The sequence below is a fragment of the Lolium rigidum genome, chromosome 3 (assembly GCF_022539505.1).
Source record: "Lolium rigidum isolate FL_2022 chromosome 3, APGP_CSIRO_Lrig_0.1, whole genome shotgun sequence".
Lineage (NCBI taxonomy): Eukaryota > Viridiplantae > Streptophyta > Magnoliopsida > Poales > Poaceae > Lolium > Lolium rigidum.
The window spans coordinates 157698630-157715016 of record NC_061510.1 but is presented as its reverse complement, the minus strand read 5'-3'; the positions used below and the strand labels follow the sequence as shown (position 1 = coordinate 157715016).

The window sequence follows — 16387 nt, the reverse complement described above, 5'->3', positions numbered from 1 at the left end:
TACGTCCTAAGGGACGATTTTTGAAAATCACAACTTTCATACACGCCTAGGCGGAAATATCCAGCTCTGCGGTTTTAGTCGGAAAAGCATACACGATCTAAAAATGAACAAGTAAAGGAGGTAAATGACTCATAGAGTGAACCAAAAGCTTTATTTCATTGATCATGTATAATATTATTACAAAGTATGTAATTCTATGCTAAGTGTGGAAAGGACGTAGCTGTGCAATGTTCCAAGGACGTTCTGTTTCATCGTAGATGTCACCCGGATCCTCCCGTTTGCGTTTCCGGTGCCAATTGGCAGGTCTGTCTTTTAGCTCTCGGAAATCGACGAGGTAGTACGATCCGTTGTGAAGCACTTTGCTAACGACGAAGGGTCCTTCCCATGGAGATTGCAACTTATGATCTTTCACCTGGTGAAGGCGGAGGACCAAGTCTCCGGTCATGAACGAGCGATTCCGAACTCGACGGCTATGGTAGCGTCGGAGTTTCTGCTGGTAAATGGTGGAACATTGGTCTGCTAAATTCCGAGCTTCTTCGATCAAGTCCACATATAGCTGTCTGGCCTCATCAGCAGTATCTTCGTTGTAGGCGGAGACTCGCGGTGAATCATGGATGATGTCAGAGGGGAGCACAGCTTCGGATCCGTATACCAGGAAGAATGGGGTGAATCCTGTTGACCTGTTGGGGGTAGTTCGTAAACTCCACAAGACAGAGTCCAGCTCCTCTGCCCAAGCTCCGGCTACGCGACGCAGCGGTTCTTCAAGGCGTGGTTTGATTCCGGATAAAAGGAGTCCGTTGGCTCTTTCGACCTGACCATTGGACTGCGGATGAGCCACGGATGCCAGGTCTAGCCGGATCCCAACATCATGACAATAATCATTCAATTCTCCTTGCGCGAAGTTCGTGCCATTGTCTGTGATTATGCTGTGCGGGATGCCGAATCTCGTTACGAGGCTGCAGACGAATTTGAGTGCCGTAGCACCATCGGATTTTCTCACTGGCTTTGCCTCGATCCATTTACTGAACTTATCAATAGCGACCAAGAGGTATTCAAAACCGCCAGGAGATGATTTCTTTAGCTTACCAACCATATCAAGCCCCCAGACCGCAAACGGCCAGGTGATAGGGATGGTCTTCAGCTCTTGGGCTGGAGCATTTGGTTGAGTAGTGTAGTACTGACAACCGCGGCAAGTTTTTACCAACTTATCAGCGTCTTCTTTAGCTGTGAGCCAGTAAAATCCAAGCCGAAAGGCTTTTGCAACGAGTGATCTGGGAGCGGCATGATGCCCGCAATCCCCTGCATGGATCTCTCTGAGGATTTCGATGCCATCTTGATTAAAGACGCATTTGAGAAATACCCCTGTTGCGCTTCGTTTGTACAACTGTCCATCAACAATTGTGTAGGATCTTGCTCGTCTGATGATCTGTCGCGCGAGGACCTCGTCCTCAGGCAGCTTTTGATCGATGAGGTAGTCCAGGAAAGGCTGCGTCCAAGCCAGAATGATAGCCATCACTTCTGTAGCCGGAGATACTGCCACATCTGGGTTTTCCGGGTTAGCGCCCTTCACCGAGGGTATCCGTAGGTGCTCCAGGAAAATACCAGGCGGAATTGGTTTTCTACCGGATCCGAGCTTGGATAGCATGTCTGCCGCTGCGTTGTCGTCTCTCCGAACGTACTTGACTTCGTATCCTAGAAAGCACTTGGCGATCTCGTCAACTTCGTCTCTGTAAGCCGCCATGACGGAATTTATGGCGTTCCAGGTTCCGGCTACTTGTTGTGCCACCAGGTCGGAATCTCCGCAGCAAATAATGTGCTTGATCCCTATCTCCTTAGCGATGCACAGTCCGTGTAGTAAAGCCTCGTATTCCGCCATGTTGTTTGTAGCTTCGAAGTGGATCTGCAAGACGTCCTGCAGTTCTTCTCCGGTAGGGGACTTCAGGGTGACTCCGGCTCCTGAGCCTTGATGCTGCTTGGATCCATCGAAGTGCATAACCCATGTCTCTGGTTCCGGCTCCAAATTTGCATCCGGAGTTTCTGTCCAATCTGCGACAAAATCTGCCAAGACCTGGGATTTGACCGCGGTCCTGGCTTTGTAGTTGATGTCGAAGGCGGATAATTCAATGCCCCATTTTGCTGTGCGTCCTGTTGCGTCAGCGTTATTGAGAATCGTTGACAGTGGAGCTTTGCTCACGACCATTCTTGGATGCTCCTGGAAGTAGTGTCTCAGCTTCCTGCTGCCCAGGAATACTCCATAGGCTAGCTTCTGAAAGTGAGGGTATCTTTGTTTGGATTCCGTCAGCACTTCGCTGATGTAGTAGACTGGTCTTTGGACTCCATACTCGTGTCCTTCTTCCTGTCGCTCCACCACGATGATGAGGCTGATGACTCTATTTGTAGCTGCCAGGTAAAGGATCATAGGCTCTGACTCTCCTGGTGCTGCTAGGATAGGTGGGGAGGTGAGTATGTCCTTCAACCCTTGAAGAGCTGCATCCGCTGCCTCGTCCCAGACAAACTTGTCTGTTTTCTTCAATAGCTTGTACAGGGGAAGTGCCTTCTCGCCAAGACGGCTAACGAACCTGCTGATTGCTGCGACACAACCAGTGAGCCGTTGCACATCTTTGAGACAAGTTGGCCTTTTTTTGCACAAAATTGCCTTGATTTTTTCCGGGTTCACTTCAATGCCCCTATTAGATACAATGAAGCCAAGGAGTTTTCCGGCTGGAACGCCAAAGACGCATTTCAGCGGATTTAACATCATCTTGTACCGTCGGAGATTCTCGAAGGTTTCTGTAAGGTCGCTGATCAAGTCGGATCCTTTTCGGGTCATGACCGCGATGTCGTCGACGTAAGCGTGTACGTTCCGGCCAATCTGGTCCTTCAAGCACCGCTGCATCGTACGTTGGTAGGTGGCACCTGCGTTTTTCAAGCCAAAGGGCATAGTAACATAGCAGTAAGTGCCAAATGGGGTGATGAACGAGGTCGCCTTTTGGTCGGACTTCTTCATCCGGATCTGATGATACCCGGAATATGCGTCAAGAAAACACAGAAGTTCCGCCCCTGCCGTCGAATCAATGACTTGGTCAATGCGCGGCAAAGGGAACGGATCCTTCGGACAATGCTTGTTCAAGCCGGAGTAATCGATGCACATTCTTAGTATTTCAGTGTTCTTTTTGGGTACAAGGACGGGATTTGCGACCCAATCAGTGTGGATTACTTCTATTACAAAACCTGCCTCTAGTAACTTTGCTAATTCCATTCCTATGGTGCGGCGCTTCTTATCTCCAAAGCGTCGCATAGCTTGCTTCACCGGTTTAGCCCCCGGGTTTATGTTGAGGTAGTGCTCGGCGAGTTCCCTTGGTACTCCGGACATGTCAGAAGGTTGCCATGCGAAGATATCCATGTTAGCGCAGAGAAACTCGACGAGCGCGTCTTCCTATTTGGGGTCCATGTTGGCTCCGACTGAGACCTGCTTGGTAGCGTCATCTTCCTTGAAGTTGACTTTCTTGGTCTCTATCGCGGCCCTGAAGGAGTTTTTCTGTTCGGAGATCTGTTTCTTGGTGGTCTGCATCTCAGTCGGATCCACCGCGGCTCTGTAGCCTTGCAGCTCCTCTCCAGATATCACAGACTCTGCGAAGGCGGCTTCGCCTAACTCGCACTCATGAGCCTTCTTGTAGTCTCCGGATATGGTAATCATACCATTTGGACCCGGAATCTTGAGCTTGTTGTAGATGTAGCATGCTCTTGCGTGGAACTTGTGGTAGGTGGGCCTGCCAAAGATAACGTGGTAGGAACTCTTGAAGGGCACGACCTCAAACGTGATCATCTCTTCGTGGAAATTATTAACATCGCCGAAGGCCACGGGAAGTCTGATGCTGCCGAGGGAATTCGCCTTTTTACCTGGAACCACACCATGAAATTCAGTGGTGCTGTGCTTAAGCTGCTCCTTGGTAAGGTTCATCCGCTCCAGAGTCTCCAGGTACATGATGTTCAGGCTGGCTCCGCCATCCATGAGGCACTTGGAAAAGTCATACCCGTCGATGCGGGGACTTACAACTAAGGCGTAGCATTCTTTTGGCACAATGGTAGGGTGATCCTGCCTATCAAATGTGCACGGGACTTCCGACCACCTGACATACTGCGGTACAGCCGGAACTGTGGCGTTCAGGATCTGGAAAGCTGACTTGGTAGCGCAGACTGTTGGGGTTCCGAGGAAGGTGTGGTTCGCGCCTACGCTCTTTTTCTCGAAGGGGTTGGATTTACCTGCGGATCCGGCTTTGGGATCCGGCGAGTTATCATCCTCGTCCATCGCCTCGGAACTGTCCTCCTCCTTGTCTTTGTTCTTGCCCTTGCCTCCTTTGCCGCGAGGGCGGTGCTTCCGGGCTCGCTTATATCCTGCTTCCGGGTCGTTTTTCAGATCGTTGACCCACTTGCAGTTGCGGTTAGTGTGTGTGGACTTCCCTGTAGCCGGGTCCAAATGGGCCAGGCAGGGCATGTCTCTGTACTTCTCATAGGTTTGGGGAGCGCGGGCTCCGGCTGCGGTGACCTCGTCACTACGCTGCTGGCCCCTGCCGGCTCCGCCTCCGCGACCGCGTCCTCTTCCGCCTCCTTGACCTCCGCGCTGGAAAGCCATGGCGACCATCTCGGATCCGCCACCTTTCTGGTCATCAGGTGGGTTTTTCCGCTTGTTGCCGCTGGTGTTACCGTTGTCACGGTTCTTCTTTTGCTGGTGCAGGGGAATTGCTGTTGCTGCTAGATCTCCGCCTGCGTCGTCATCGGCGGCGTATGATCGGCTGGCGATGGTGATCATGTCATCCAACGTCGGTTTGTTTGCATTGACCAAGCAAGTTAGCTTGTGTCGCAGCGAGTCCTCCTCGCTGCAAGCCACCAATGAAGGCGTGCATTGCTGTGCGGTTGTCGACGTTCTCGCACTCGTTTCTGCATGCCAACCATCGGGTGAGGAAGTTCCTTGATGTTTCTCCTTTCTTCTGTATACATGCCTGTAAGTCGCTTGTTGTGGCAGGTCTCTTGTAGGTGCCCCTGAAGTGCTTTTCGAAGGCGGTCTTCAGGTCGAACCAGCAAAAAATAGAATTTTTCTCGAGGTCGCTGAGCCAGATCCGGGCTGGACCTACAAGGTACAACTGAAGCATGCGGCAGGCGATATTAGGGGTTCCTCCGGCAAAGGTTACTGCGTTATAGTAATCCTCGATCCAGGTATCCAGCCTTTCGGTACCATCATAGGTCTTCAGATTTCCGGGTAGCTTGAGATTCATCCTTGGCGTTGGTTCCTCTCGAATCATCCTGCCGAAGCACTTTGGGCCTATGTAATCAGTTTTGTATTCGTTGAGACGTTCCCGTGCGTCACGCGAGCCGTGGCGGGGGGACCTTGAACGCGATCGAGATCTCCAGCCACCGCATCCGCCTCCTCCTCCGCCTCCACCGCTGGGTGGTGGTGAAGGAGACCTGCGAGGGGGCCGATGTGACCTCTTGCTTCCACCGTCCGAGTCTCCCCGTCCTTCGCGATGTTGACTCCGGCTTCGATGGCTGCCTTCACCATGGTGCTGGTTGCCTTCGTCGTTCCGGGTTCTGCGAGGCTCCGGGTCGCGCTCTTCGTTCCAACTCCTCCTAGGCTCGGGTTCTCGGTCATTGTTCCGACTCCGGCGGGGTTCCGGCGTACGCTCTCTGTGTCTTGGAGGCTGCTCGTTGTCGCGGATGTTGATTCCACCTGGACCGTGAGGCCTGGTGTTTCCGACTGGACTACGGCGGCGAGGGGGCGGAGGACGCGGGTACCCGTTGGGTGGAGGAGAGGGATTCCGGTACTTGTTCCTACCAGTGTACATCGCATCCTTTCCCTTTCTAGGATCTGACGGTGGCGTCTTTGATGGTATGGGGATTGGATTTGGGTGTTCTCTGGTTTTCCTTCTGCGTTCCGAGGATCCAGTTCGCGACTCGTCATCGTGATGTCGATTGTTGTGGGCGTCCTTCTGCGCAGTAGAGACACAAAGCTCCGGGTTGGATTCCAACCTGCGCGAAGTGTCTGCCTTGCTCTGCTGCTTCATTGCTGATGCAACGAGCGTACGGACGTATTCGATGTCGATCTCCTCGGTCTTTTTCTTCAAGATCTCCGCAGCCTTCTTTATGTTATCCTTTGGAGTTGCGAGTGGCTGTTTGTCAGTGGGGGTTGCGAAAGTGATCTTGCGGGGAGGTATAGCATCCCGCCTGATTTTATCGACCTCCTCGCCGAAGCTCGGTGACCTTGTCCTTCCAGTGTTGCTGGAGTTCCTTGACTTTTACCAGTTGTTCGTCAACCTCAAGCTCCCGCTGGTGGAAATTTTCCACGAAGTGCGCGGCTTCTTTCCTTTCATCCAACATTGCTGCTGCGGTTCTTGCGAACTTCTGGGCTGTTGCCAGCATCTCCTGTCTTGCTGCTTCTAGAGCTTCCGAATTTGCGGCATCGTCAGGGGTTATTGGTTTGTTGAGAATAGCCGAGTGCGCGATTGCCTCCATGCCTGCTTGTTCGACCAGCTCTTCGGGGATAGCACTTCCTTGTGCGGACGCTCCCGCGATAGCGGAGATCCTGCACGGGAAGGCTGTGGGTCGGAGTAGGTGTTATCATCCTCTGATTCGCGTTGATCCAGCGCCGCCAGGGTTGCAAGGACCTGTTTAGGCTGGGCGGATTCAACTTCGGGCTGATCACCGTATCCATATTCCTTCACCTTGCGATCGAACTCTTCAGTGTCCATGGATTGGGCATCTCCGGAAATTGGGCTTAGGTTGCCCAAAATCGACTCTTCAACCGGAGCTCCGCTTTCTCCGACAGCCTCTTGTTGATCCGGAGCAGCGTTGTTTTCCGGGGCCTCAACCTGCTCGGGACCAGCTCCGGCTTCTTGAGGGGCGGTTCCGGCGGTATGGGCCAAGAAGTGCACGAAGTGACACCTTTGCTTCTCTAACACCTGGGAGACCCAGGCGGATCTGCATTGGTCTTCCACCTTTATTTCCTGCTCAGGGGCGGATTGGGTGGGTTTTGATTTTTTCAAATCTAAGGCGGAATCTTCGCTAGGAAGTTCCTGCGTCTCAGATCGGATCTTCGCGACTGCGTCCTGCTCGCCGGCGGTCGCGTCGGCGCTACTTACCGGTGGGTTTCCGTCGGAATCGATGGTTTCCTCGATGAAGATGTGTATGCCGCCAACCGGGATGATGGAGAGCTTGACGGGGTCGGTTTTAGCCGGAATCCAAGCACTCATCCGGAGGGACGATCGGCAGATTTCCGGCGTAAAGGACACGCCCCACGGCGATGGTGTCGTCGAAGCTTCCCATGGCGGAACCCTCCCGGTTCCGGCCTCCAGACGCCGCAGGCCCCACGGTGGGCGCCAACCGTCGTTGCCTAATCGACGGTACCTCGGAGGAGGGATCCTCACGAGGGGAGAAGAAGTAGGGGCCATAGGGCGGAGTGCACACGGGACGGTGGTACGCGATTTACCCAGGCTTCGGAACACCCGCACGATGACGAGGGCCTACCGTCGCTTGTCTGGAATTATCTAGGCGCTTTCGCGATGTTACAATGAGTTGTGGTTGTGCCTCTAAGGCTCCCAAGATCCGGCTTATAAAGGCGCACGGATCTAGGGTTTACATGGAGAGTCCTAGCCAGAATACAAGTCGCCTAACTACGGTACAAAGTCTTGCCGTGTACGTCAAGGATCCGCCTTCCTCCAAGTACGTGCTGGATCCGGATACTTCATGGGCCGTCACGGATCCGGCCTCCTTCGTAGGTCGGTAGAGATCCGGCTTCTCGTTCTCGGGCTGGACTTCATCCTTCATGATCTACAACAACTGGGCCGCCCGATGGGCCACATGCCTCATCACCAACTGTGGGCCACCCGGGCTTGCCGGATCTAGGCCATGCCGTTGATATACCCATAAAGTATACCCACAACAATGCCCCTCTGTGCCATCATAGCGGCACAAGACATCATCTCCTCCACCACAATCAGAGGTAGTATTATGTCATGCCAAGTGGCCACATGCCTTAGAACAACCCCTCTTAGGCATTCTAGTAAGTTTAAGGATGATAAATGGAAAACTTCCGGTAAGTAGGCAGTTATAAACACGTGACATCTTACAAATGTTCACACTTCAAATGTATTTGAAGAGACATTCTGAATAAAATCCCAGAAGTGTAATACACATATGCACCACCAGTTCGAATATATGAGAGGCAATATCCAAGAAAACTACTATAGTATTCTCTGTAGTCTGTACTTTGTCTTCAGGAACCATAAACAATCTTACAAATATTACTTCAAATATACTTGAAGAGACATTCTGAAGAAAATCCCAGAAGTGTAACACAGATATGCACTGCCAGTTCGAATATATGAGATGCAATATCCAAGAAAACTACTTAAGTATTCTCTGTACTTTGTCTTCAGGAACCATAAACAATCTTACTTTGTGTGTCACTTTGTAAGGAGAGCTTCAAGCAGTTGAGCAGTGGAAGATCTCAATGTAGGGGATACAGGAGAACTACCAAAGAAGCCATCATATAGAGCATAATTAACAGAAGCTGACTTGATCTCAGCATCAACTTGAGACGCATCCTGATTTGTCGAAATCGAGACCTACAAAAGCAGAAGTAACACGGTGAAAAATCATCTAGCGCCATCAGGAATCAATTTCAACAAGTTAATCTTTCAAGTTTTATTTCTCTTTTTCCACAAACTTGTATCAATGATTTTCCTTTTTATTCAAATGAAAATTGGTCAGATCAAAATTTATTTGCATCTTGATATGTGCCTGACAACTTATTTTTTTTTTAAAATGGAAAACACTTGAATGTTACTTCTTAAGTAAACCACGGACAAAGTAATTGGCATGTGTGACCTCGAGCTGGGAAAGAGGCCAGCAAGACCGAGATTCGGATTCAGGACTATGTGCAAAGTAGATACTATTAATTAAATTCCTTCACAATCAAAATGTAATTTGCAGTGAAGTAATTCAATCTACTGTTAAGCCTAAATAGATTTGAGTTTTGTTCCTATGCCTGGAGAGAAGAATTTGGAGGAGCCTTGCACTATGGGTTGGACATGGATCGGAGATCCATAATCTAGCCTCGTGGAGAATCATACCTATGCAAGTTTATAGCTGGTTTATTTAGGTTTGTAATATAACAGAACTCATAAAACAAGCTGTTCTAGAAATTTAGAGCCTCAGAGTTGAAACCCCGTCAGGAAGAACGAGATTCGGATTCAGGACTATGTGCAAAGTAGATACTATTAATTAAATTCCTTCACAATCAAAATGTAATTTGCAGTGAAGTAATTCAATCTACTGTTAAGCCTAAATAGATTTGAGTTTTGTTCTTATGCCTAGAGAGAAGAATTTGGAGGAGCCTTGCACTATGGGTTGGACATGGATCGGAGATCCGTAACCTAGCCTCGTGGAGAATCATACCTATCAACACTCCTTGCACTGCTAGTGACTCAGATCAGTACCACGGGCAGAGGCCCGAACAATGGTCAAAAGTTTGAAGTCATCGAAATCCTAAAATGTTTCAACAGCAGATTGATCTTTTGAGTCTAGTGGCAAAAATTGAGGAGGCAGCAGCTTGGATCGTGGCCAAGTCCAAAGGCATTGCCAACTAATTGTAGGAGAGTAGTCTTTAATTCCTGTTTAGGGCATTGCATCCTTGTAACTATTTTCTGCAAAACTTTTCGTCTTTATCAATGGAAACTATAAATCCATTGTGATATTTAAAACAAATCCGATTTTAGTACCTAGGAGTATATATCTTGCCAAACAGAGCATGTTCAAACTTTTTTTCGAGAAAACGCAAAGGACCTTTGCGTTTCATTTCATTGAAAAGGTAGAGTTTGGTGCGTTTCATTTCATTGAAAAGGTAGAGTTTGGTTTACATTCCTCCTAAGAGGTGGATTACAACATGTTCAAACATTCACTGTGTCTAGTTTGTAGTAATGATATTAACTTATTACCATACTAATGAGGGGCATGGCAGCCTTTGTAGGGAACTTATGTATGCAATATCATAGTTTATTTTGGAACAATTGCAAGTTTCCCCAAAATGTTAAAGTTTTGAATCTAAATGTTGAAAGTAGTTGATCATTAACTCACCAGCATCACTGATGGTTCTGACCAGGTTAAATAGATGCTTGTTCCCTGTTTGAGATTGCGCCCTAAAAAGATATTTCGGAAGGTTGACAATGAAGATTCTTCCTCAGCAGTTGGTTTTTTTATTTGGCGAGCAATAACGTCATCCAAAGCCTTCACGAAGGTCTTGCCATCAACATCTCTAACAAGAGTTATACTCAGACATTTCACAACTGGTGCTGCATAGTACACTGATCTATCAGAATGTATTACAATTTCATTTTTCAGCTTTTGCTAGTTGGAGCTTGGCTCTTACCTTTAAAAATGGAGTCAAAAACCGTGGAAGCATCAAAAGCCTCAATGCCAACCTTTTTTCTCCACTGCTCGGTATCAACTCCAATGGAGTAATCCACGTAGAATGCAGCAGCATATACTTTGACAAAGAACTTGTCTCTGTAACCTAGAGTGAGCTAAAATTCAAATTGCAAACTGTAAACAATATAACACCGTCATAAGTTAAGAATATGAACTATACTTACAAATAACAGCACATGCCAATTAGCATATGAGTGAAAGAGACATTGAATGTACATAACTAATGAACCGGGCGGTTTGATCTAGGCAAGGCAATGACATACAAAACTAGAGTCTTGACTTGGTTCCGTTCTGATTTCATTTAGATCAGAACACACATGGGTGTCAGGATTATGACTACGAGATGCCATAGGTTGATCGACTGGGGTTATGAGTTTCATAGTTATTGCAAGCCTACAAATATGGCTAATGCAAGATTCTAGTTAAGTTCCTTCCACTCTTCTCACCCCTCTGCTTTTGTTACAAAAATGATTGCATATATATGTCAAAAGTCCCACTTGTAAATGAGGTGGGTCTTGGTTAGAAACAATAGCAGCATGACAAGTTGGGTAAACTGAGATATTATTAAAGCACGGTTGGATCCAGATTCAGCGTGTTCGCTTACACGTAATACAGCATATTGTGATCACTAACATATTAGTGTTATATATTGAAGTCACTACATAAATATTGTTTGTAGCAACCAGGAATAAAGTATGAACTACTGCAGGAACACATGACATCAAGTTTTAAATTGTTCTTCCTATTGTGTCAACCTGTCAAATTACTGGATAAAAAGTTACATATTTGTGCATAATTCATACTCCCTCCGTCCCAAAATAAGCTGCTCAAGTTTATCTAGATACGGTTGTATCTAGACATGTTTTTAGTGTGTATCAAGAAAAAGTTGAGCAAGTTATTTTGAGACAGAGGGAGTACTATTGGTTCTTTAGCAACAAAGAATGGATAAGAGTACTATTCTTATGTTACGAGGATATGGAGGTGAAGAATGTACTGCCAGCCTGCCAATTTTAATTCAGAAGCACATGAGCAAGAAAATGTACCTGTGCCAAGTACGATCAAAGGCTCTGTGGAGCCTGGAACCATTAACTCTCTAGAGAACTTCACATTTGTTGTGCCTTCTATAACAAAAGCATCACCAACTACAGCCAAAGTAGAAAAGGAAATGATGAGTCATCCTTATGAGTTATGATTCAGATATTGAAAGTTAATCTTGGATAACATTTCAAAGAACAAACATAAGCGCACATCCTCTTCTCTGAAGTGTGAAATGCAACATAGTATCAGGTCCAACCATGTGGATACTTGTCTTACCAAATGACACCATTTATTAACTGGGTCAGCAGCATTGGGTCATAGAAGATAGCACCAGTTTAAGTATGTGAACAGAGTGTTGGAACAATAATCAAATGTTCTCCAAAATCCTATATGTGAGTTGGAATTAGTTTCCATGTCCTAGTCGGTATCGGTTTGCATCTTGTATTTGAGTTGGGTTTAATTGGTGATCAAAGAAAAAAGAAAAGACACAAGACATGCCTTTGGCAAAGTTTGTTGCTCGCACATTTTCGTGATTATTTGATGTGACCAATCCTTGGGCGAAACACAACACAGAGAAATATATTTACAGAAACGTGGTAGAGTTTTCCTAGCTGGAACCTAGTGTACTAGAAAGTAGACTCTTAAATAAGCTATGCCATGCAGAGGGTTGAAATCGATGTTCATTCAGAAAATTAGTGGCCAGTGTAAGTGTGTAACTTAAAATGGGGGTGAAAGCATCTTCTCTGATAATCCACGTGTTACTCCTCTTAAAGATAACCAACATTTCAAATTCAATCTCATATACATTGCTACTCTATATTTGTCTAGATAATGGAAGGAAACCTTTCCCGGCCCCTGCATCAGAGTTGCACACAGCTATTCTCCACATTCTAGTTTACAAACGCGTGTATTAAAAAAAAAAATCCTCAGGCGAGTATTTCGGTTACCCAATTCGGTTACAAAGACCACAATGCATGTGGCTTTTGGTACATAGAGGTGCACATAAAGAAGAATGTGTCCTCACCTGCGCCTCCCCCCGCTGCGAATGAGATTTGCGGCCTCCGTGCGCCGCCGCCGCCACGCGCGACGCGGCAGCCGCTAGCCGGTCGAGAAGCAGAACCCGGCAGCGCGTCTCCAGGAGAAAGGAGACGCGTGCGGAGGAAGGCCGCAGCGGGCCTTGTAAAGGCAGAACCGGCCAGCGAAGGGGCCACGACAGTAGCAACTATCATCGCCGCGGCGACCTTGTTCTCGCTGGGCGGGGAGGCGGAGACTGGATTGAGTTTGGGGAAGAGGACGCGGGACCAGAGTTTACCTTATCCTACGCGTGGGCAAACCTCAGGCTGGGCCAGGTTTCGGGCCGGCTGGACCTGTTAAAGCCCGACCTGCAAAAGTCAAGCCCGGCCTGAGGACGGAAAATTCCTATTTTGTATTTAAAAATTGAACCAATTAATCTCACTCCATCAGCGTCCTCAAAGCGGCCCCAAGAAGCTAAAACAGATAACCGAACCGTTCCCCGTCCGCTCTCACGAGGCGGCGGCGGCGATCCAATTTCCTAATCTCCGGCCAGGGCGTTGGGCATGGTTTTCTCTTCCTCTGCTTGCCGCTCTGGCGGCGACATGAGGAAGGGGGAACCTCGTTCCTCCGTTATGGTCTAATAGTTAGGGTTAGTTTTTGTCTCCTATGGTGCATCGTTGGGGTGGTGGGAGCGATGCCCGGGCAAATAAATCTGCCACAACTCCACTCCACTCCCACACCGGCGGCAGCGTCTCGGAGTTGTTGGCAACGTGTGCTTGTCGATCTTTCAGATCGGCAGCTTGGTCTTCTCGCTGTTCTTCAGATCTGGCGAGATCTGTTTCTCGGCGTGTCACTGGCGTTTGTCGTTGTCCATGGCGGCGTTGGAGGCCGGGGCGAGGTGGTTCTTCTGGAGCGAAGATGATGGTCCAGAGGTGGTGGTTATGCCGTTCTTCTCCGACTTCGTCGATGGGAGGCGGCGTATCTTGGTCCAAGACATCACGGGAACGTCCCCCGGTCGACGTGCCACATCGACATGTGCCTCGCTGCTTGCAACAGGCCTGTTCATCGACTCACAAAGCCTCGTTGGCGATGGTGCTTTTTTGGATCTTGCAAAGGTGGAGGCTCGGCATCTCTTCTTGCGTTCGTCTCGGCGGCGTTGGAATTGGACGGCGGCCGCTGGCTACGGTGGTTGTAGGAAACCCTAGGGATCGTTTTGTATTTCTCGATCTTTTAGGATTTTATCTGCAAATTCAGGATAATCATTTTATCCCGGTTTGTCTTTTAGTTTCCACATGTGTTGCTTCATGTAACTTGGTGTTTGATTACTGAAATATGTGGTTGCTCTCAAAAAAAAGCGGCCCCAAAAGCTTTTTGGGCGTGCCGGCTATTACCTCCCTCAACCGCGCGTCCCAAAGAGGCTTTTCGCTCGGCGCGGCTTAATACGGTGTCCTGCGTCCCGAGACCATCCCCGCTCCACAGGGGATGTTGCGGGCGCGCCGTACAGACAGAAAAGCGAGGCGGATACCCACTTGGCGGCGACCACATGCATAACGGTTGCTTCCCGCTTTTTATTTCTCGTCGCGCCTCCCTCTCCTCCTGCTGCTGCTCGATTTGTCGGTCGTCTCGACGGATAATTTCTCATGTGTTGGACACTGCCGTGACGACTGACTCCCTCGCCATCCTTTTCGCCGCCGCTACTTCACCAACGCGTCCCAAAACGCGCCGGAAAATCCGCTCCTCCTCCACGCACATAAGGTATTAGGCGGTTTGTGGTAGGTGCGACATGTCGCTGTTCGTTGCCTCCTCTGCCGCGGATGATATTTAACCATTTGTTTTGCTTCAGACATGGATAGCGAGGACGAGATGGTCGTGGAAACAATGGAGGAAGAGGAAGCTTTTGAAAGGATCGTATGCCGCACCTAGAGGGGGGGTAAATATGTGCTAACCAATTTTTAGTTCTTTTTCAATTTAGGCTTGACACAAAGGTAAATTCTCTAGATATACAACTAAGTGAATTTCCCTATATGACAAAGCTAACAACTAAGCACGATATAGCTACGCAATATAGGAGATAGAATAGGATAGAGGTAACCGAGAGTGGAGCACGCGGAGACACGGAGATGATTCCCGTAGTTCCCTTCCTTTGCAAGAAGGTACGTCTACGTTTGGAGGAGTGTGGTTGCTACGAAAGCCAAACCAACGGCCACGAAGGCTTCACTCAGATCTCCTGTGAGCAACGCCACGAAGGCCTAGCCCACTTCCACTAAGGGATTTCCTCGAGGCGGAAATCAGGCCTTTACAAGGTTCTTGGGGCACACATCCACAACCAAATTGGAGGCTCCCAAATATGTAACAACACAACAATCAACAACAATACATCAACAACAATCAACTAGGGATCCAAAGAGGAACACTAGCAAGAGGGCCCTCAAGCATATGAGGGGGAAATGTAAATCGCTTCGGTGAGGATGTAGATCGGTGTCTTCTCCTTCGAATCTCCAAAGATCAAGAGCTTTGGTTGGGTGAGGGAGGAGATCTTGCAAATCTTGTGTTCTTGAGGTGGCTCTAATGGTGGTGAAGCTTGGCAGATTTTTGTGCAATGATTGAGCAACTTGTCCCATTGGAGAAGAGAGCTATTTATATGAGTGGGGCTCTCAGATCTGACCGTTATGGACGTTTTTCAGTAACACCGGAAGTTCCGGCCAGGAGGGCCGGAAGTTCCGGCCAAGAGGACCGGAAGTTCCGGCTGGATGCTTTCGCGTCAGACGAGCTGGCAGACTGAGTTTGGGCGGAACTAGGGCGGAACTTCCGGTGACCGGAAGTTCCGGCCAAGTTCCGAAATTGCAGAAAAACCATACTGGACATACTGAGCCACAAATGTCGTGTTTCCGGAACTTGCCCGGAAGTTGGGCGGAAGTTCCGCTGACCGGAACTTCCGGCCAACTTCACCGGAACTTCCGGCCAGCAAACGAATGCTTCAATCTGAACAGCGCTGAGAAGCCTCTGCTTGGAGCATCTGGGCGGAAGTTCCCCAGCTGAGGCCGGAACTTCCGCCCGAAGTGAAAAACCTACAGAATCTTCAGAACTGACATACCATTCCACCAGCCATGTATATATAATGAAATCTTGTACCTGTCTACATCAACACACATAAACATATACCTAGTGTTGACATCAAACACACAAAACCCAAAAGGGCGGGAAATGTTCTTTCAATCTCCCCCTTTTTTGTGTTTGATGACAACACAAGTATTTGCAAGGAATAACTCAAAGTAACCAACAAGTATGTGAGAGATATAGCGGAGCTCCCCCTAGATAAGAGCATGAACATATATGAAACAAAGCTCCCCCTATATCTTGCAACCATCTTCCATGAGTTAGCAATATAACATAGTGATAAGCATATAGAGAGATAGATCATGCACACATAGATATCCATAGAAGACTCACATACGGAGTGTACCATACACATAGATAAGGTTCACAAACACATAAAAACTAGGAACATAGTTCGACACCACATAGATAAATGGAATCACAAGCGATAAAAATCAAAGACAACACGAGCTTGTGACTCCCCCATGCAAATACCCAACGGAGAGCAACCTAATAAGGTCTCACTCTCCCCCTTTGGCACCAAGGCACCAAAAAGGGACAGGAGGATCTACACGTCCCAAGGGTCGGCGTTAGCCCAGCCGGGAGGAAGATCCGATGGAGCGCCGGGGTAGGGTGGAGTGTGAGGAGGAGACTCGATCTCGAGACCATCTGAAGGGAGAGGAACGCCATGCTGAGAAACCCACTCAGCCTCCGGAGTAATATTCTCCTCGGATCCGGGAGGAGACACGTCCACATTGAG

At 48.5% G+C, this 16387-nt stretch overlaps 1 protein-coding gene across 1 annotated transcript; it reads right to left on the bottom strand.

Annotated features, from left to right (window-relative positions):
- Positions 1-8116: 8116 nt before the first annotated feature.
- LOC124702569 (fatty-acid-binding protein 3, chloroplastic-like) lies at positions 8117-12774 on the bottom strand. Its single transcript, XM_047234720.1, has 5 exons — positions 12542-12774; positions 11523-11621; positions 10421-10564; positions 10129-10343; positions 8117-8618 (listed from the first exon to the last, which is right to left on the bottom strand). Exons 1-5 carry the CDS (start codon positions 12744-12746, stop codon positions 8457-8459), a joined length of 825 nt encoding a protein of 274 aa, XP_047090676.1. The 5' UTR covers positions 12747-12774; the 3' UTR covers positions 8117-8456.
- Between the last annotated feature and the right edge of the window lie 3613 nt (positions 12775-16387).